This window comes from Danio aesculapii, chromosome 23 (genome assembly GCF_903798145.1).
Source record: "Danio aesculapii chromosome 23, fDanAes4.1, whole genome shotgun sequence".
Taxonomy (NCBI): Eukaryota; Metazoa; Chordata; class Actinopteri; order Cypriniformes; family Danionidae; genus Danio; species Danio aesculapii.
In genome coordinates this window covers 49,474,024-49,496,529 of record NC_079457.1, presented here as the reverse complement: position 1 = coordinate 49,496,529, position 22,506 = coordinate 49,474,024, and the positions used below count along the sequence as shown (strand labels likewise).

Sequence of the window (22,506 nt, the reverse complement as noted above, 5' to 3'; positions counted from 1 at the left end):
ACGACTATATAGAACAACTCCATATAGAATGACTATATAGACGACTCTATAATACCAACGACTATTACTATACGACTATATAGAACGACTCCATATGGAATGACTATATAGAACGACTCCATATGGAATGACTATATAGAACGACTCCATATGGAATGACTATATAGAACGACTCCATATAGAATGACTATATAGAACGACTCCATATAGAATGACTATATAGACGACTCTATAATACCAATGACTATTACTATACGACTATATAGAACGACTCCATATGGAATGACTATATAGAACGACTCCATATGGAATGACTATATAGAACGACTCCATATGGAATGACTATATAGAACGACTCCATATAGAATAACTTTATAGAACGACTCCATATAGTATGACTTTATAGAACGACTCCATATAGAATAACTTTATAGATGACTCTATAATGCCAATGACTATTACTATACGACTATATAGAACGACTCCATATAGAATAACTTTACAGACGACTCTATAATACCAATGACTATGACTATACGACTATATAGAACAACTCCATATAGAATAACTTTATAGACCCACTCTATAATACCAACGACTATACGACTATATAGAACGACTCCATATAGAATAACTTTACAGACGACTCTATAATACCAATGACTATGACTATACGACTATATAGAACAACTCCATATAGAATAACTTTATAGACCCACTCTATAATACCAACGACTATACGACTATATAGAACGACTCCATATAGAATGACTTTATAGACCCACTCTATAATACCAACGACTATGACTATACGACTATATAGAACAACTCCATATAGAATGACTTTATAGACCCACTCTATAATACCAACGACTATGACTATACGACTATATAGAACAACTCCATATAGAATGACTTTATAGACCCACTCTATAATACCAACGACTATGACTATACGACTATATAGAACAACTCCATATAGAATGACTTTATAGACCCACTCTATAATACCAATGACTATGACTATACGACTATATAGAACAACTCCATATAGAATGACTATATAGACGACTCTATAATACCAATGACTATGATTAACTACATGACTATATAGAACAACTCCATATAGAATAACTTTATAGATGACTCTATAATACCAATGACTATTACTATACGACTATATAGAACGACTCCATATAGAATGACTATATAGACGACTCTATAATACCAATGACTATTACTATACGACTATATAGAACGACTCCATATAGAATGACTATATAGACGACTCTATAATACCAATGACTATGATTAACTACATGACTATATAGAACGACTCCATATAGAATGACTTTATAGACCGACTCTATAATACCAATGACTATGACTAACTATACGACTATACGATATAGAACGACTTTATAGAACGACTCTATATAGAATGACTTTATAGAACGACTCTATATAGAACGACTATTTTAGAATGACTCTTTATAGAACAACTATTATAGAACGACTATATAGAATGACAATTATAGAATGATTTATAGAATGACTCTTATAGAACAACTATTATAGAATGACTCTATATAGAATGATTATTATAGAACAATTCTATATAGAACGACTCTATACAGAAAGACTATATAGAACGACTCTATACAGAAAGACTATATAGAACGACTCTATACAGAAAGACTATATAGAATGACTCTATACAGAAAGACTATATAGAATGACTCTATACAGAAAGACTATATAGAATGACTCTATACAGAAAGACTATATAGAATGACTCTATACAGAAAGACTATATAGAATGACTCTATACAGAAAGACTATATAGAATGACTCTATACAGAAAGACTATATAGAATGACTCTATACAGAAAGACTATAAAGAATGACTCTATACAGAAAGACTATATAGAATGACTCTATACAGAAAGACTATATAGAATGACTCTATACAGAATGACTATATAGAATGACTTTATAGAACGACTCCATATAGAATGACTATTTTAGAATGACTCTATATAGAATGATTATTATAGAACAATTCTATATAGAACGACTCTATATAGAATGACTATTATAGAACGACTCTACATAGAATTACTTCATTAAACAACTCCATATAGAATGACTTTATAGAACGACTCCATATAGAATGACTATTTTAGAATGATTATTATAGAACAATTCTATATAGAACGACTCTATACAGAACGACTATATAGAATGACTCTAATTCAGTCTGATTTTACGTCACATACACAGTCATGCACTGTATGACTAATGTACTATAACAGAATGTGATCTGAATGAGCCGCTGCAGGGAAAGAGCATAATCCAATTAGTCCTAAACATGCATCATGCTTTATATTAAGAGCTTGAAATAATGCATGATATGCAGTCCACATGTAAAGCAGACACACGTGCTGTAAATACATTTATTCAGCTTTTACATTAACATCAGTAATATTACTGACTAATCTGCAAGTGTTTATTATTATATGAGAGACTTACTTTGTTTACCAAACAAGCGGATCTAATTGGATTTGTATTGTCAGCCTTAAATGAAAGTTAAATGTTTTGTTTTAATGTTTTATATATTTTTGTTTGACATTTTTAATGACTATACTCACAAAATCACTCATTAATCATTAATACTTTAGCTATAGAATAATACAAGAGTCAATCAGAAACAGCATCCTTCTAATGACAAGCCTTTAATGGACTGAAAAATTATTATTTAATTATTTAATAATTAAATAATCATTATTACAAATATCTGCGCGGTTTTCTGTTCGTTAAATGATCGTCATTGTTAATGATCCTCAAGGAAACCCAAATCCACATCATGATCTCTTCAGTACATAATAATGAATCAACAAAAAAGCAACAGTGAATGATTTTTGGCTGCTGTTTCATTTCCTTTTCAGACATTTGATGCTAAGAGAAATCAGTAGGAGAAGCTGTTAAATGAAAAGCATGATGATGTGTCTGAATAACCCTCAATGCGTCACAGCAGGAGAATAAATGCATGAAAGTCTCTTCAAATTATGCAAAACGAGAGACAAACGCTGTCGGCTTTCCTCTGGGGAAATCTCAGACAATACAAAGCAACCCTGAGTGATAATAATGAGCCCGGTACAGGTGCACATGAATATTCAGATGCATTTACTCACATATAAATAAATAAATAAATAAACAACAGCTTTAGAAAAGGACGGTCAGTGAAAACAAAGAATGCTGTAAACACCATTAACAAAGCAAATCACCAAACCGCATTTATGCAGGGCTATAGATGTGTTTCTTAAAGGTTACAGAGCTACTGTTTACATGTATTATTAATGATTATAACTCAGTGTGTGTGAAACATCCTATTATCCTCATGTTTGCAGTCATATCCTAGTATAATGTTAGCTTATTAGTGTGAAAAAAGAAAGACGGTGGTTATGACTGTTCGTTAACAGTTCATTACATGTTTCTAAACACCTAGAATGACTTTGTAACTCAATTAAAATGTATTTGTATTGATGTTAAGTACATCTATATATGTCATTTTTCCATATTCCTACTGTCAATAATATAAAATATTAATATAAAATATGAAATATAACGAGCACTATCTAATATAGCAGAATGTAACATGTTTTATTATAACATTTAAGATCATATTTTAATATAACATTATATATATATATATTTAAAATGTATTAGTAAGAAAGTTACAGTTTGTAAACGTAAAATATTAAATGACAAATCTATACTCTATTATAGAACGACTCAATATAGAAAGACTGTTAGAGAATGACTATATAGGACAACTATATAAAACGACTCAATTTAGAATGACTATAATAGAACGGCTCAATATATAATGACTCTATAGAGAACGACTCTATAGTATGACTATCAGAGAACAAATATTATAGAACGACAATTACAGAACAACTATTAAAGAACAACTCTATATAAAACGACTCTACGTAAAAAGACAATTATAGAACGACTATACAGATCAACTATTATAGAATGACCATTATAGAACAACTGTCATAGTATGACTTTATATAGAATGACGATTAAAGAACGACTCTATATAGAACAACTAATATATAACGACTCTACATAGTATGACCATAATAGAACAACTATTATAGAACGACTATCATAAAACGACTCTATATAAAACTATTAAAAAAGGACTATATAGAACAACTTTATATAGAACGACTATTAACGAACGACTATCATAGAACGACTCTATATAGAACAACTTTTATAGAACGACTATCATAAAACGACTCTATATAAAATTATTAAAGAAGGACTATATAGAACAACATTATATAGAACGACTATCAAAGAACGACTCCATATAGAACTATTAAAGAACGACTATAGAACAACTTTATATAGAACGTCTATTAAAGAATGACTATTATAGAATTACTGTAAATAGAACGATTCTATACAGAACGACTCTACATAGTATGACTATTATAGAATTACTATATAGAACGACTCTATATAGAACGACTACTATAGAAAGACTCTATATAGAACGATTCCATATAGAACGACTCTACATAGTATGACTATTATAGAATGACTATATAGAACGACTCTATATAGAACGACTATCATAGAACGACTACATAGAATGACTACATAGAATGACTACATAGAATGACTATTAAAGGACTATTAGATTTGATTCTATAAAGGTCTGAAAACATTTCTTCTAAATTTTAATTACATTATTTATTTATTTAAAGTGAATTTTATTTTAACTTAACTTTATTTTAACTTAATGTAAGTACACTATAATAACAAAACAGAAATCTGTAACCAAACATTGCAAACACAATTGAAAAATACAACAGCATGCAGCGTTTCTCAATTCAACTGTTCTGCCTACTGTAATTCAGTCTGTAGTTTCTATTCATGCTGAATGAAGCATGCTAAATCCCCACACCAGAAAAACACTTTGCATTTCCATCCAAATTTACATTAAAACCCAGTTATTCATCAGCAGTTATTGATTACGTCTGTGAATGTGGTTAATCTGCAACACACACACACACACACACACACACTGCTGTACTGATTCACTAAACACACTCTCTGCTCAACATTAACCCAGCGCAGACCATCTGAAACACTCTAAGACATGTTATGGGTTAAAAACGGCAGCTATGAAATCTGACAGTCACTGAACTCATGTGTAGCTTTAGAGTGTAAATGAGAGCAGTGTGAAGAAGAGGAAGCAACTGTTCGACTGATAAACTGCTGCTATTCTGGAGATGAGTCAAAAGAAACAACATTGAAACTACAGACTTTACACACACGCACGCACACACGCACACACGCTCCCTCACTAGTCAACGTCCTGCAGAGCTCCACTGCTGATCTCAGAGAGGGTCAGTAACCGCAGTATCTACAGTAGAGATGGACAGCAGCTGTATTCTGACTCTCAGACTCAAAACACTGCAGACAGGACATATTAACATATTAAAATAGCTGCAGATTGCATGTTTTAACAGTAAAACCACAACATTACAGCAGTGAAGGCTTCACAAGTGGTCAGTGATGAACAAACAGTTCATTACTGCTGTCAAACCATTGCTCAATTTGTGAGTTGTTTTTCTATTCGCGTGCATTCAAGCATTTTTAATCAACAGCAACACTCCAGAATGCATGATTATCTGCTGTCATGGCTTGGCAAGCAATAAATGTGTTTATAATGGAAGTCAATGGGGTAAAAACAGCCCCAAACATCACCAAAGGGGAGTCAGTCTGAGTGTGTTGCTGAGTTCATACAAACTTTCAAAGCATTTTCCCAAAATATGCATAAAAATAAGAGTTGTCAGCTAAAATCATCACATCTGCTGAAACACAGAGAAAGCTGAGGTCAAATTAAGACTCAAAATCAGCCCAGAGTGGATGAAAACGACCCAACAGCACACAAGGGTTAATGTTAAGTCTGAAGCACACTGTAGATTAATTCTGTCGGTTTATGCAGGGCTAGTAGTACACAAATGTTTCTACAGATACACACACACACACACACAGGTGTGGGTTCAGGACTGTGTGTGTGTGTGTGAGTGTCAGACCTGTTCGTTGAGTTTAGGGTGCGATGGCCCCTGATGGATGAGCATTTTGACGATGCGCTGGTCTCCTTTCCAGGCCGCCAGATGCAGAGGGAAGCAGCCTTTATTATCAGCGATGTTCGTCAGAGCTTCATTACGCAGAAGCAGCTCCACAACCTCACTGACACACACAGATGAAGACACAATTATTATTATTAATTCTTCTTCAGATATTCCCCAGATGATGTTTCTCAGATTGAGGAATTTCTCAGTATTTCCTCTAATATTTGTTCTTCTGGAGAAAGTCTTATTTGTTTTATTTCAGCTAGAATAAAAGCAGTTTTTAATAGTTTTAAAGCCATTTTAAGCTCAATATTATTAGCCCCCTTCAGCAATATTAGAGTTGGATTGTCTCCAGAATAAACCACTGTTATACAATGACTTGCCTAATTACCCTAACTTTACCCTAATTACCCTAGTTGATGTTTTAAATTGACTTTACACCCTGTACAGTTGTCTGCACAACAAAAATAGATGTTTCATTTCCCCTATAAAGTAATCACAAAGCATTGTGCTTATAATAATGTTTTACAGGGTGCATATACAATAATCTTAAAGCCAAATAAGATATACAGCTTACGTTTCTGTAAATAACAATATTTATTAAATAAAATATGGTGTATTTTTATGGTGATGAATATGGTGATGCTTTTTAGTCGACGTAACCTCGATGAACTTGCATATAGCGCTGGATTTGAAGACTAGAATCTCAAAGATCTTCAAACTCAGGGCATCTGGTAGTACCCAGAATAGCAAAGTCCACTAAAGGATTCTCATTTATGGCTCCTAAACACTGGAATAGCCTTCTTGATGATGTCTGAGGCTCAGACACACTCTCTCAGTTCAAATCTAGATTAAAGATTACAGCACATAACAGTATGATGAGTGTGTGTGCTCCATGCAGGTGAGTGGGCTTGACAAACCACCCGTAGGACACACTCCTCCTGTCTTAATGCAGCAGACATTCTGTTAGAAACACTCCTGTGCTTTACATGTTTGTTTATATAACTTCTATTCCTCTAGAGATGTGCAGCACCATTGACGTGATTCAAAATCTTTGAAGAGATGATGCCAACCATAGAGGACTTCTAGAGGTCTCCATAATCCTGGACCAGGCCGTATCCTGAGCAGATGCTGTGGTGGTCATGGAGGAGTGGGGAGCATGAGATTTCTGAAAGCCCCCAGTGACAGACGAGTCTCTGCATTGATCCTGTGGGTCAGCCTGGACACTCGCCGGTGACCTACTCACACCAGCAGCTTCTCCATGATGGACGTCCAGCGCTCTCCAGCCTCCGGTACCAAGACTGCAGCCCTGCACAGGTAGTTTAGCCAGAGGAGAAATGGTGGTGTCCAACTGAGCCTGGTCTCTCTCCAGATTTCTCTCCTTCACTTTGGTCAATCGGTGAAGTTTGTTCCTCCACTGGCTTGTTTGGTTTGGGCCTTGTGGAGCTGCACATGGATGGATTTGCTCTTCAGTGTTTGGACTTTCAGCAGTGAAGATTAAACCACTCTGAACTGAACTGAACACTGGACTGAAACCGCTTCAGTTTACTAGAACTTCAGTGTTCAGCTGCTGACACACAACCTACAGTGTAGAGGCACTAGAGAAATACAGATGAACTGAACTGAATGTGGTCAAGTGTAAATGGATCAGCAATCAGAGAACTAACCAATCAGGAAAAACACATCAGGTGAGCAGGTGGAGACAGGTAAAAGGGAATCAGCTGTCTTTGAGTCTCACCTGTGTCCGTTTAGAGCCGCGTGGTGTAGAGGAGTGTATCCAGTGCTGTCCACGCAGTTCACATTCGGGCCCCTCCAGATACTGCAAAACAAACAGCACAGTGTGTGTGGATTACAAGATGCACAATGCATATACTTAGAGCACTATAGCTGTGTGTAAATCTAAAGATGCTAATTAAATTATTGAGCAAAACTGGAATATCGCATAATATATTCTCGAATAAATCAACAGAAACTACAGCACTGGAGCACACACACTGATGAAGCTCAGACTTTACTCACTACAGCAGAGCTTGTGTGCATTTTTTATTGGATAAATAGTTTATACACTGTTGTGTGTATACTGTATGTTTATGATGCGCATTTTCAAAACGTTTGCACATCTTAGCATTTTCCTTCTGCATTTTGTCATGCAATATTACAAATCGTGCATAAGAATAAGTGGATGGACACACAGCTCTCTCTTCAGCACTGAAGCAAACACTACAGACCACACTACGACACAACAGCTGTTATTTACACAACTCTACAATCAAACCTAGAGTCACCGGCTTTACTTCAGGACTACAGCAAGTGTCTGAGCTCACAGAAGGAAAGGATGTAAACATGTTGTGCTGCTGATAACAGAGCTTGAATAAACTTGCATGAGTTTTTGGAATATCTGTATATATATAGTCAAATAAATAAATAAATAAATAAATATAGTTACATTGAAGGACGCACAATGTCAAGTTGAGATTATAGATGATGAGTTTGAAACTCATGAAATTTGTAGATTAACTGCAGAGTTTAGCCATTATGGAGTTCATAATGTGCATGTGCTTTTTTCCTGTTAGAGAGAACAGTATTTATTAGCTTTAACAATGATGCATTGCATTTTACTCACATACTAAAGACTGTGAAGTGTTATTTTTACTGTTGATGTTTCAATATCTGACTATTAAGACTCCACATCAAATATAAAGCTCTTTTTTCTATGTTGTATCATTGTTTAAATCTGCTTATTATATTTTATACAGATTCACTGTACTACAAAAATCGCTCACACTTTATTTTGATGATCTGTTTGTTGAGTTTAAGTTACACTGCATCTACATGCCAACTAATTCTCATCAGATTATAAGTAGACTGTTGGGGTTAGTGACATGTTGACAAGTACTGTGACAAGTTGACATGTACTTGCACAGTCTCTTCTAGTCAGTGAAATGTCTGTTGAAGGAGCAGTATAAGCAGATGTTAAGCAGACAGTCTACTAATACTCAAATAGACCATCTAAAATAAAGCGTTACTCAAAAAAATCCCTGCAGATATAATGAACTCTTGACGAGCTTTTCAAGCCAGCTGGTGAAAAAGATTTCATATCGCACTATATAAATCACAGAAAAGCACATGTTCAAAGTGTCAGGCCTATCTGATCAAATCAGCACTGTTAACTGTTTTACTGGAGTGCAGGGTGGGCAGACTTGGCTCATGGTCTGTTTTGACATGAAGAATACATACAAAAAATGCTGGATATATTGAAACTTAAGCTACAGCTGTCAAAATACTTTCTCTGTGAGAAAAAAAGAAAGAATTTAAGTAACACACCCACTGAACATGATGTTTTTAGCTAATACTGACCTGTGTAAGAACACATGGGGCTACACAGACGCTGTTTGATAAGTTAGACTAGTAAATATTGCAGCATTAAAAATAAATCATCTTTTTAATCTCGACATGAACATATTCTGTTTGAAAACTCTCCTGAGCTACACTAATGTGGATAAGTCTGAAATCAACACAGTCATTTTAAGACGCGATGCTTTTATCTAGTCTTGTTTTTTCAATATTTATTTACTTGAACTGTTTAATTCATTAAATCCCTTCTGCACACTTACTAATTAAAGAAATGTTACTGATCAGACTCTGAAAGCTTTGAGGGTTAAAACATGATGCTATTTTCACTTAAACATTGCAAGTTTGATAGATAGAGAGATATAAATCTGAGATAGAGAGAGATAGACAGAAAGAGAGATGGACAGATCAAATGATGAACGATAAAATGAATGAATGAATGAACGGACAAACGATAAAGAGAATAAACGAATGAAGGATAGATAAAACGAACAAATGATGAACAGAATGATGGGATAGAACGATTGATGGATAGAACTAACGATAGATGTGAAACAAATGAATGAGTGGATAATAGACTGAAGAAGTGATAGATAGAACGACAGAATGAATGATAGAATGAACTAACGAATTATAGATATATACAGTAGATACAGTCGATAGATAGAACAAACGAACAATCGAACGATAGAAGGAATCCAACACTAATATTGCTGAAGGGGGCTAATAATATTGAGCTTAAAATGGCTTTAAAACTATTAAAAACTGCTTTTATTCTAGCTGAAATAAAACAAATAAGACTTTCTCCAGAAGAACAAATATTAGAGGAAATACTGAGAGAAATTCCTCAATCTGAGAAACATCATTTATCAGCTGTATTCCTCCATATAATAGTGAAGTTATCCTTTAAGATTTTCCTGTACGAGATTGAAGACTCATTCCCACAGGGAGTTATTTTCAACTCAATTACTTGTCGTCAGCCACATCCACTCAAATCTAATTCCAGCAGGAACATTCACAACTCACTCTGAATGCTAGAATATTTACTAAACTGACACACACACACACACACACAAACACACACAAACACAGAGGAAAACACACATGAGGAGCAGTGATGAGGAAAGGAGACAGCAGCTGAAAAAGAAAAGCAGGAGCACATGCTCACCATCAAGACAGACACACAAATGAGTCTGTATAACATCAGCATCTAAAATTCTTAATATTTAAATAAATAATTAAATAATCTATGCACATATTATATCATTTTTGTAAATGTCATGTGTATTTATATAGTGCATTTATTGTGTATAGCCATACACCCAAAGCCCTTCACAATCATGAGGGGGGTCTCTCCACACCACCACCAGTGTGCAGCTCCACTTGGATGCAGCCACAGGACAACGGCGCCAGTGCTTCACCACACACCAGCTACAGGTGGAGTGGAGAGACCGTGATAGAGCCGATTAGGTGGATGGGGCTGATTGGGAGGCCATGATGGGTAAGGGCTGATGGAGGGAATTTGGCCAGGAGACTGGGGCTACACCCCTACTCTTTACCAGAAGTGCCATGGGATTATTAATAGGCACAGAGTCAGGAGCTTAGTTTAATGTCTCACCAGAAAGACTGCGCTCACTGACAGTATAGTGTCCCCTTCACAATAGTGGGGCATTAGAACTCACACAGACCGCAGGTTGAGCGCCCCCTGCTGGCCTCATGAACACCACTGCCAACAGCAGCCTAGTTTTTTCCCATGTGGTCTCCCATCCAGGTACTGACCAGTCTCAGCCCTGCTCAGCTTCAGTGAGGGACCGCTCCTGGGCTGCAGGGTGATATGGCTGTGGCTTGTTTGTAGTTTATTAACACATGGCTCATGTTAGAGGAAGTGTTCGTCTCCTTTAAAACTGAGCAGTTAAAGTGTTGCATTGTTATTGCAGAAGTGGGCAAACCCCTGAGATGAACTGCCAACCAAAACTTGCCACAAAGAGGGTTTTTAACTAACTAATGTTTCCTATTCTTTTAATCTGAGTTTCCACAGCCTTAGCTGGAGAATGACAAGTCAAATATATTTACCCAAACCAATTTACTACTGTTACCCTAAATGGGAGAATATTAATATCTTAGAAGGGGAATATAGGGCATCACGGTGGCGCAGTGAGCAACACGATCGCCTCACAGCAAGAAGGTCTCTGGTTTGAGTCTCGGCTGGGTCAGTTGGTGTTTCTGTGTGGAGTTTGCATGTTCTCTCCGTGTTGGTGTGGGTTTCCTCCGGGTGCTCCAGTTTCCCCCACAGTCCAAACACATGCGCTATAGGGGAATTGATCAACTAAACTGGCTGTAGTGTGTGTGTGTGTGTGTGTGTGTGTGTGTGTGTGTGTGTGTGTGTGTGTGTGTGTGTGTGTGTGTGTGTGTGGGTGTGTGTGTGTGTGTGTGAGTGAATGAGTGTGTATGGGTGTTTTCCAGTGATGGGTTGCAGCTGGAAGGGCATCCAATGCGTAAAATATAAGCCGGATAAGTTGGCGGTTCATTCTGCTGTGGTGACCCCTGATAAATAAAGGGACTAAGCCGGAGGAAAATGAATGAATGAAAATAAAATAAAATAATATGTACTTGATGTGTTGGTTAACAATTCCATCACAAATAATATTATATAAAAGTGAATAGAAATTAATCTGTAATTAATGTGTTAGTTAACAAAACAATCACCAGTGACACAATATATAAACTAAGTTAAGTTAAGTTAAGATAAGATAAGAGATAAGACATAAGTTAAGATAAGATAAGTCAAGTCAAGTTAAGAGATGAGTTAAGATAAGGTAAGAGATAAGACGTAAGTTAAGATAAGATAAGTCAAGTCAAGTTAAGAGATGAGTTAAGATAAGGTAAGAGATAAGACATAAGTTAAGATAAGATAAGTCAAGTCAAGTTAAGAGATGAGTTAAGATAAGGTAAGATAAGATAAGACATAAGTTAAGATAAGATAAGTCAAGTCAAGTTAAGAGATGAGTTAAGATAAGGTAAGAGATAAGACGTAAGTTAAGATAAGATAAGTCAAGTCAAGTTAAGAGATGAGTTAAGATAAGGTAAGAGATAAGACATAAGTTAAGATAAGATAAGTCAAGTCAAGTTAAGAGATGAGTTAAGATAAGGTAAGATAAGATAAGACATAAGTTAAGTTACTAATTAATAAAATAAAATAAATGCATGACTGTATAGTTGATGTGTTAGCTAACAACTCAATTGCAAATAAAATAAAAATGTATATAAATTAATATAAATTAAATTGTAATTAATGTGTTCGTTAACAAAATGTTATCACCAGAGATGCAATAGAATAAAATAAAATGTACTTGATGTGTTGGTCAACAATTCCTTTGCAATTGAAATATAAATGAATATAAACTAATATATATATTAAACTGTAATTGATGTCACCAGAGATGCAATCTAAAAAATAAAATAAATGTTAAATCGATTGAAATAACATTCTTATAAACTTATTTACTTATTTAATTCTTATCAAGCATATATTAAACATCACACATTAAACTCAAACCTTTCAGTGTTCAGGGTTTCATCTGATTATGCAGGTTCAGGACCTCATAATATGAAGATAAAGAAATATCCTTCAATTAAATCTGACATCATGTCCACCATACGGGCATCTCCGGCCCGCTGTGCTCTATTGAGCAGGCGCCATGGCAACCGCAGAGCGGAAACGGCTTATTCTCCTGTTTGATTCTGCTTTTGAATTGATTATGGGATCTTGATCTTTACTCCAGCAACTTTCAACTGTGAAAGAAGTGTGAAAAGACTTATTTCTCTACATATTATCTCTGATATTATTTATAATGACTAAAATGTCAGTAAAAGTCTCTTTATTAAACTGTAGAGTTGAATATTCATCATCAGAAGCAGAGACCAACATCCCATAATGCAGTTCACCACCACAAATACATACACAATACAGAAGAAACTGCTCATTTACAATGTATAATGGCTTTCAGAGCTGAAAACAGCAGATAAATAGCATCCGCTCTTATTAACAATGCCTGTCCGAGCCCTAGAAACGGCCAGGGAGGAACAGAGATGTCTACCCAGCATGCTGTGCTGTTAAATTGAATTCTTGGAGTAGTTTTGGAAACGGTTGGAAATGTTGAAGGGCTGAAGAAAGAAGAGATGGTGGAATATTTCTCACATCAGATCATTAAATATAATAAATAATCAGTGGTGGAAAGTAGCTAATTATAAATACTCAGATTACTGTAATTGAGTAGTTTTTCTCAGGAGTTGTACTTTACTCAGTAGTTTAAAAATGAGCTCTCTTACTCTCCCTTGAGCACATGTTTAGTGCAGTATCGGTACTTTTACTCCACTACTGTCCTTCAACCTGCATCACTGCTTTATGTTATCTTGTCTATGGGGATTAGAAGAATCAGTCCTGTGATTACTAAATCTCACATAGAAGGTAAATCACATCATACTGATCTACCTCAACACATGGGTGATTTATAATCACAGCAAACTGTTTGGAAGCATTAAAAGTGTCCAAGAAGATCTCCAAAATCTTCACACACATTGACCCAGAGACTGTGTAGATGCAGGTCACTGATGAGAAGATGATGGATGTTTACTGTATGATGACCGAACTGACCTTACACACCCAGCAGGCACAAGACGTCAACATGACGTCAGATTGACGTTAGACCCCAGCGTCGTAGGGACGTTGCATTTTGTTTGGAAATGAAAATCGAGTTGACGTCAGAACCCAACGTCCAACCTAAAATCACCGTCTAATGACATTGCCTGACGTTGTGTGGATGTTAACACGATGACGTCTATCAGACATTGGATTTTGGTTGTCATACCTGACAAATAAATGTCAGAATTTGAGGTCAATATGACGCTAGTTTAAGATCTTATTCTGACGTTGGATTTTGGAAACTTTCCAACACAAGCTAAAAATCACCCAAATATCAACGGCACTTGATGTTGTTATTGGACATCAAAATAACGTTGTTCTTACACGCTGACTACATATTGAATTTTGGTCGCTTGACATCACGACCTAAAGCTAACCTATTATTACGGTCTTATGATGTTGTGTGCCTGCTGGGCAATAACTAAATGCACTACAGAATGTTACGTTTACACACATGCACAGATTAGATGTAAAAGCATCAGCTTTACACAGCGTAATACTCACTACTCTTGAGTACTTTAGAAAGGTCTACTCTTTACTCATACTCTGAGTAATATTCACAACAGACACTTTAACTCTACTTGCATAACATTTTTAGGTAAGTAACAGTACTTTTACTTAAGTTTGATGTTTTTAGTACTCTTTCCACCCCTGTAAATAAGAAACTACAGCATTTTAAAAGGGGTTTCCAAATGGAGAATAAAAACTAGGAATACAATACACAAATAAACACTTGCACATTTTCAAAACTGTGCTAACGCTGTAAACACTATCTGCTAATGAATTAGATCTGTGGAAAAAACTTCATCAAAGGCTTTATTTTCTGCATAGGTTAAGGTTTTAAAGTCTTTATAAGACTTTTATTTATTTATTTTATTTAATCAGTCCGTATGTAGCATGTGTTTGTGCATACTTCGAAAGCTTTCATGAGTGAACGTGAAATATGAGTGAAATATGCTGTTTTGAGATATTATTGGCTGATCTGGCAGTGGGCGGAGTTAAAGAGACCAAAACAAAGACAGATGTTCCAGTAAAGCCGAATATCTGACTTCAGCATTGTTTCTCAGACAAACAAGAATGTTCAGAGCATGTTTCTAAATATCTGCAAACATACTACGATATTTATATACTTTAGAAGAGTCCAAATCTGACATACAGCAGCTTTACCATGTAAATCACTGGCCCTTCATCTGCGTCTGGTGTGAACGCACCAAAAGTCAACAGCAGAATTAAGAAACCCTCCGATGTTGAAGGAAAAAAGGCTTATTTGGCCTGAAGTCACATCTCTGACTGGAAGCCAGCAGGGAAACACATCCATTCAGCACCCGGATTAAAATAATGAACAGACAGAGAGAGCCACCTTACATAAGAGCTCTCATAATGTCAACATTTAAGCCATTACTGGGGGGAAAACAGCTCTGCATGTGGGAAAACCGCAGATGCTGGTGCAGTGCTGGGAAAAGTGCACATCCACTCATCACTTAAAGTGGCCAAGATCAGCTTCAGTCAAGAAAATACAAGTTCTTTTAGGAGGACATCATAATAATTTAATGTAAGAAACAGTTCACAGCATGAACTGCTGGCTTCACTAGCCTGTTATTAAGATATGAGCTGTATATTAGCACTTATAGTTTTTAAATCGCATGTGTGATCTTTTATATTAGCACAGTATGACCTTTTTTACATGCCCAATACTATGCAAAACCTAAACCCAACTACTAACTATTAATAAACAGCTAATTAGTAGTTTATTAAGCGAGTAGTTTTAGTTAACTGTTTGTCAGTCGTGTGAATTATCCATACAGTGATGAGCATAAATCCCTCAACCTTCTCTTTAATATTCAGATTTCCTATAGGATGCCTTATGATATTATATTTGTGCATTCACATTAGATTATTCAGTACCAAAGACAAAACTGATGAACTTATTGAACAAAAAAAACCCTAAGAACACAGTCCAAATATTAGCACTTATATTTAGACGTATATTTATATATATACATATTTATTTGCGTAAATAAAAATCTGCTTGTTGACTAACTAAACACTGCTTCCTGCGTCCTGTGTGAAAGCCTGAACACATACATCCTTGTGTGCATTTGGATAAATATCAATTAAACAGCTTTATTTTATTCTTATATATAGGCCTAGATACATTTTGCAGCACTATTACAGATAATTTGATGCATGTTTAAACATACAATAACACTCCCCGAATGGAGAAAGGCCTTATAATAGGCTTGGAGCACAATGAGAAGATGAAAATCTCGCTAAAAGAAACGAAGGAGACAAAATGTTCCATCAAATGAATCTGTGAGTCCTTCAATCAGAATTAATGAGATATCCCACGGGGAGATATGAAGCTTCAAACACTTGAGGAGTCTGGAAGACCTTAATAAAGTGTCATAATAATAAGCCTCAACTCAAGGGTGTGCGTCACCAGCACTGGAGGATCATCTTCATCCTCTTACGCTGCTGCCAACATGCACTCGACACTACAGAAATTAACACGAGGATCAAGCGAATGGGCTTTTAAAGGAGGGATGTGGGAATGGCCAGTAGTTGGACTATATTTAAGACTCTGGCGGTAATAGCTAATCCTTCATTTCCTATTAAGCCTCAAATGTTTGAAAATAATCATAAAAAATAGAGCAGTACAGCGCAATTTGGTGTTACTTAAACCAATGGAGGTGAAGTACTGATGGAAAGAGGAATTAAAGGAAGGAGATGACTAGGGCTGAATAATTAATCAACAACAAAAAATCATATAAAACCAAATGTGCCCTAAAAACACAGGAAATACCAGTCTATAGGAAATCCTCATAGCGTTTGTAGGATAACAGAGCATTAAACTGCTTTCAATTATTAAAAGTTTGAAAATAATAAACAAAAAAAGACTTGTTCAATACGATTGGTGTAATTCAAACCAATGGAGGTGAAGTACAGATGGAAAGAGGAATTAAAGGAAGGAGATGACTAGGGCTGAACGATAAATCAACGTTTAATCAACATTAAACCAAATACACACAGAAGAAACCCAGTAAACATCACTTTATAGGAAATCCTCATAGCGTTTGTAGGATAAACAGAAGATTAAACTGCTTTTGTTACTCTAAAGTTTTAAAACAATTAGAAATACACTAGTTTGGTACAATTTGGTGGAAAATAAACCAGGATTAGGGCTGAACGATAAACTGACATTAAATTCCTATAAAACCAAATGTGCCCTAAAGAAACACCAGTCTATAGGAAATCCTCATAGCGTTTGTAGGATAAACAGAGGGTTAAACTACTCTTAATTATCAAAGTTTTGAAAATAATTATAAGAAAAGGCTTGTTCACAGCAATCTGGTGTAATTTAAACCAATAGAGGTGAGATACTTATGGAAAGAGGAATTAAAGAAAGTAATGACTATAGCTGGATGATAAATGACAGTATACTGACATAACACCAAACATGCCTGAAGAAACCCATCAGTCTTCGGGAAACCCTTACAGCATTTGTAGGATAAACAGAAGATTTTAAACTACTTTAGTTTCTCAAAAGTTTAACATAATCATAAAATAGAGCAGTTCAGCACAATTTGGTGTAACTTAAACCAATGAAGGTGAAGCACTGATGGAAAGAGGAAATAAAGGAAGGAGATGACTAGGGCTGAACGATAAATCAACATTAAATCAAAATAAAACCAAATATTCCCTAAAGAAATCCAGTAAACATCAATCTATAGGAAATCCTTGTAGAGTTTGTAGGATAAACAGCAGATTAAACTGCTTTCGTTACTCAAAAGTTAAAAATAATCATAAAAATAGACTAGTTGAGTAATTCAGTTCCTCCTGTAGGAGCGCGCTTCTGTTATACAACACTCACAGGACATTAATTTGGACAACTATGCGGATATTTTAAATAGTGCACACAAAAATACACAACTTTGACTTCACGCCTAGTTTATGAATGAACAGACTTGCATGTACTAGTTGCAGACGTGATCATGAGGCTGTTTTTGCACTGAGTTTGAAGTAATCAACCAGTGAACAGGAGAAAGTGCATTACTTTGATCATTTTAATATAGCATATTATTAATGTAATCCACAAATTACAGTATAATATTGAGAGTTCATTTTCTCTCAGCCCACCTGCAGGATCGCTGAGGCCCTATAGTATAGTGCTGTAATGCACTCTTCATTCAAAAATCTCTCACTTGTAATGTGTGAGCATATTTACTGTACAAAACCTGTCAGTGAGGGTAAACAATAAATAAATCAATAATCGTTCATTAATTGTGAGTCAATTAATCAAGATTTTGACTTTATGCCAAATTGCTCAGCTCTAATACTGCATATTTGTCCCGTATCATGCAGCACTAATGTACACCAATAATATAAAGACAATACAAGAAAGGGAACAGGTGAAGACATGTTTAGCACAGAAATGGATATCTTCTTGAGCCAATCAGTGTAGTGGTGAACACTGTACAGGGGATTATCCATATCCCACGGCACAGCGCCAAACGGAGAGATACACGCTGCCCACTGCCAGGCCATTGGAGTTTAATTAAGTGTACAGAACCCAGTGCCAAAAGCAGAAGCATCCCTGGCACACGCTCATCAGAACTCCCTTCATCATGCAGTCTCTGTGTGCTGTGCACAGATTAACCAGAGGAGCATTGGCTTAATAGGATTGGAGAATGGCGGGAGAAGATTATTAATACGATAGCACACCGAGACATATAGCTGAGGGCAAAAATATTAACCCCCGCATATGCAATATTTATGCTTCTTCTCAAGTGATATTTCACATATTTCTCACAGTATTTCCTCTAATATTTGTTCTTCTGGAGAAAGTCTGATTAGTTTTATTTCAGCTAGAATAAAAGCAGTTTTTAATAGTTTTAAAGCCATTTTAAGCTCAATATTATTAGAAATTTGTTGTCAGCGAATGCAGTTATTGGTTTGCTGGACTGCTCATGTGACGACAAGAAACACAGCTGTTCCTGCAATGGAGGATACAGAACTGGTGTTGTTGAATTCAGCTTCCCCTGTGTTTAATGTTAAATAAAAAAAACTAAAGTGTAAAACACTGAGCCTAAATCAAATGAAAAACAGCATGCAACTGTTAAAAACAACTTTTATGCATAAATAATAAACAGATTTAGTTTTATACAGCTATAATAAGCAAAACAGCAAAGAAAGAATTTCGTTTTTATCCATTTAATCGATAAAATAATCATCTTATAATCAATTATTCATTTATTGCAGATCAATAAACTCGATACGTGTCTCTTGTATATTTTTAAAGTATACTTTAATGAATAAATAATACCGTGATTTATGGTTTTATACAGTTATATTAAGCAAAACACCAACAAACTCTTTTGTTTTCATCCGATTAATCAATAAAATAATTGCCCCACTAATCGATTATTGATTAAATAAGTTTCATTTGTGGCTTTTGTATTTTTAGGTATACTTTTATACATAAATATTACTCAGATTTACAGTTTAATACAGCTTTAATAAGCAAAATCCCTAAATAGTGTTTTGTTTTCATCCAATCAAATAATACAATAATCACCCAACTAATCAATTAACAAATGAATTAAAAATCAATAAAGTCGATACGTGGCTTTTGTATTTTCAAGTATACTTTTAGACATAAATAATACCCTGATTTGGTTCTATACAATAAGCAAAAACACCAAGTATAGTGTTTTTTTCTGATTATTCGATACAATAATTGTCCAACTAATCAATTATTATTTTAATTACAGATCAATAAACTCGATATGTGGCTCTTGTATTTTTTAAGTATACTTTTAGACATAAATAATACCCTGATTTATAGATTCTATACAGATATACGCAAAACACTAAATAATATTTAGTTTTCATCCCATTAATCGATTAAAATAATCGATTATTAAATTAATTAAAAGGTCATTAACCATTTGTGGCTTTTGTATTTTTTAATATACTTTATACATAAATAATACCCAGATATATAGTTTTATACAGTTATAATAAGCTAATAACCAAATTAAGTGTTTTGTTTTCATCTGATTAACCGATAAAATAATCACCCAACTTACCGATAATTCAATGAATTAAAGATCAATAAAGTCGATACGTGGCTTTTGTATTTTTGAAGTATTTTTGAAGTATACTTTATACATAATTAATACCCTGATTCATGGTTTTATACAGTTCTAATAAGCAAAATGTCAAATAATAAATTGTTTAATCCAATTGATCCAATTAATGATTAAAAATCATACAATAATCGTTAGTAGCAGCTCTAATTAGCAGATTGCGAAGTCAAATTTCAGTGGTTTTTAAGTTTATTTCAGTATGTTAATGTACTGAATAATGAGTAGGGGCGGGGTTTTCTTTATGCACATCATTCACTGGTAGTAAACTAAAGGTAAGAGGGGCGTGGCTAAGAATATTGTGGGTGGAACTATTAAACTAACCCCTTCACAGAAGGAGCCAATCCAAATGCAGAAGCAGATGCTTGGACTATTATTGAGCATTAATTAAAGAATACATTTTATTAAGTGGATTAACTTTGTTCACCTAAAGAACAACAATGCTGGCAAAATAAACATTACAAATGCAAACGATACGGTATACTCTGTAAACCAATACTGGCACGATGAAAAACAGCGCACGAATATGCAAAAGGGGAAGCACCTTTGGAGAATTGAGTATCAGTGGCAGACTTGCAAACACATGTCTAGTGTTAACCGAATTATTAAAAGCACTAATGGGTTATTATGAGCCCAACAGCATCTGTGAGTGTGAAATAGGCCACGGGTGACAGTTTTAGTAGTGCTCGAGCCAGAAAATAGATAGAGTGACAATTCCAGAGAGAGATACAAACAGCCAAAACACTGGCATTAATATTGTTGAGCAAGCCAGAGCACATTCACTCAACAGACCTCACAACTGATGCCAAGTATTACTCTTTCCACAATGTTAGCTTATAAATCAGCAAGCTTTAGTGATCTAAACTAATCCATTGGTATTAATCAAACGTGTGTTGTTTTGAAGGTGTAGAGCACATGTTATATCATAAGAGATATCCCAATACTCAACAACATGCAGCGCTTATATCCCACCATACTCACTACATCTCCTTTCCTTTCTTTATTATATTTGGAGTGACCACAGGTGAGAGTATGACCGTCAGGATATTTGTAAGAATAAAGCGACCCACTTCTCTCCTCTGGAAATAGAAAGCTTCTGTTCCAGTTTACAGGCTACAGCTAGTCCAGGTTTCAGGTTTTAGTGCCGAGAGACTCGAACTAAGTGTTACACGCAGACTAAAGTTGACCTCCGAGTCCTCAGACGAGCACTGACACAATTCAACAAGCGGCAAACCAAGAGCCAAACAAGATGAAACAAATATGAGCAAACAAACATGACGTTTATTTTAGCAGATATCAACAGAGATGGCAGGAATACACACATCCCTTACTCAAGGAGAAGTCCAGATACTCTGCTGAAAGCTGAAGTACTGATTTTATTCAATATTATTCAATATTATTAGCCCCCTTCAGCAATATTAGTGTTGGATTGTCTCCAGAATAAACCACTGTTATACAATGACTTGCCTAATTACCCTAACTTTACCCTAATTACCCTAGTGAAGCCTTTAAATGTGACTTTAAGCTGAATACTAGTGTCTTGAAGAATATCTAGTCTAATATTATGTGCTGTCATCATGATGAAGAGAAAAGACATCAGTTATTAGAGATGAGTTATTAACACTGTTATGATTAGAGATGTGCTGGAGAAATCTGCTCTCTGATAAACAGAAACTGAGGAATAAATATACAGGAGGGTGAATAATCTTGAAGAAATGAACGTGTTACTCAAATATTTGAGGTGTATTGCATTACCGCTCTGGAAAGTCCATTCAGAGAACAGTGTTTTCACAACTGTTTCACAAAATCCGACACTGAGGATGGCTTTCCAGGAGCTCAACTAAACTAGAACGTCCTCTTTTTCTTTCTAGGAGTGAGAAAACAGGAGATTTTACAGAAAAACAAAACCTTTAACACACATGGCTCTGCCTGATGAATAAATCTGAAACCAGCTGACTAATCTTGTGAGTCAAATGTGGAGAAATTAGTTAATAAGAAGTCTTCAGAGTCTGAGACTATATATATTTTAACTTCTCTTTCTGCTTTCAGTATAAAAACAGCATGTTGATAACCGATGTTGTGCAGATCAGAAAGCAAACCACTTACATACACTCAATTAACTGTGTTTTAACAAGCAGAC

The 22,506-nt window shown here is 35.2% G+C and overlaps 1 protein-coding gene across 5 annotated transcripts in view; it reads right to left on the bottom strand.

Annotated features, from left to right (window-relative positions):
• LOC130217711 (ankyrin repeat and SAM domain-containing protein 1A) overlaps window positions 1-22,506 on the bottom strand; it is a 128,281-nt gene that overhangs the window by 87,573 nt on the left and 18,202 nt on the right. For all 5 annotated transcript variants that reach the window (XM_056449889.1, XM_056449888.1, XM_056449890.1 and 2 more), the window contains exons 2-3: window positions 7,906-7,986; window positions 6,129-6,285 (exon numbers count right to left, since the gene is read on the bottom strand). In XM_056449889.1, coding sequence (XP_056305864.1) covers window positions 6,129-6,285; window positions 7,906-7,986 — 238 coding nt within the window. The remainder of the gene's footprint in view (window positions 1-6,128; window positions 6,286-7,905; window positions 7,987-22,506) is intronic.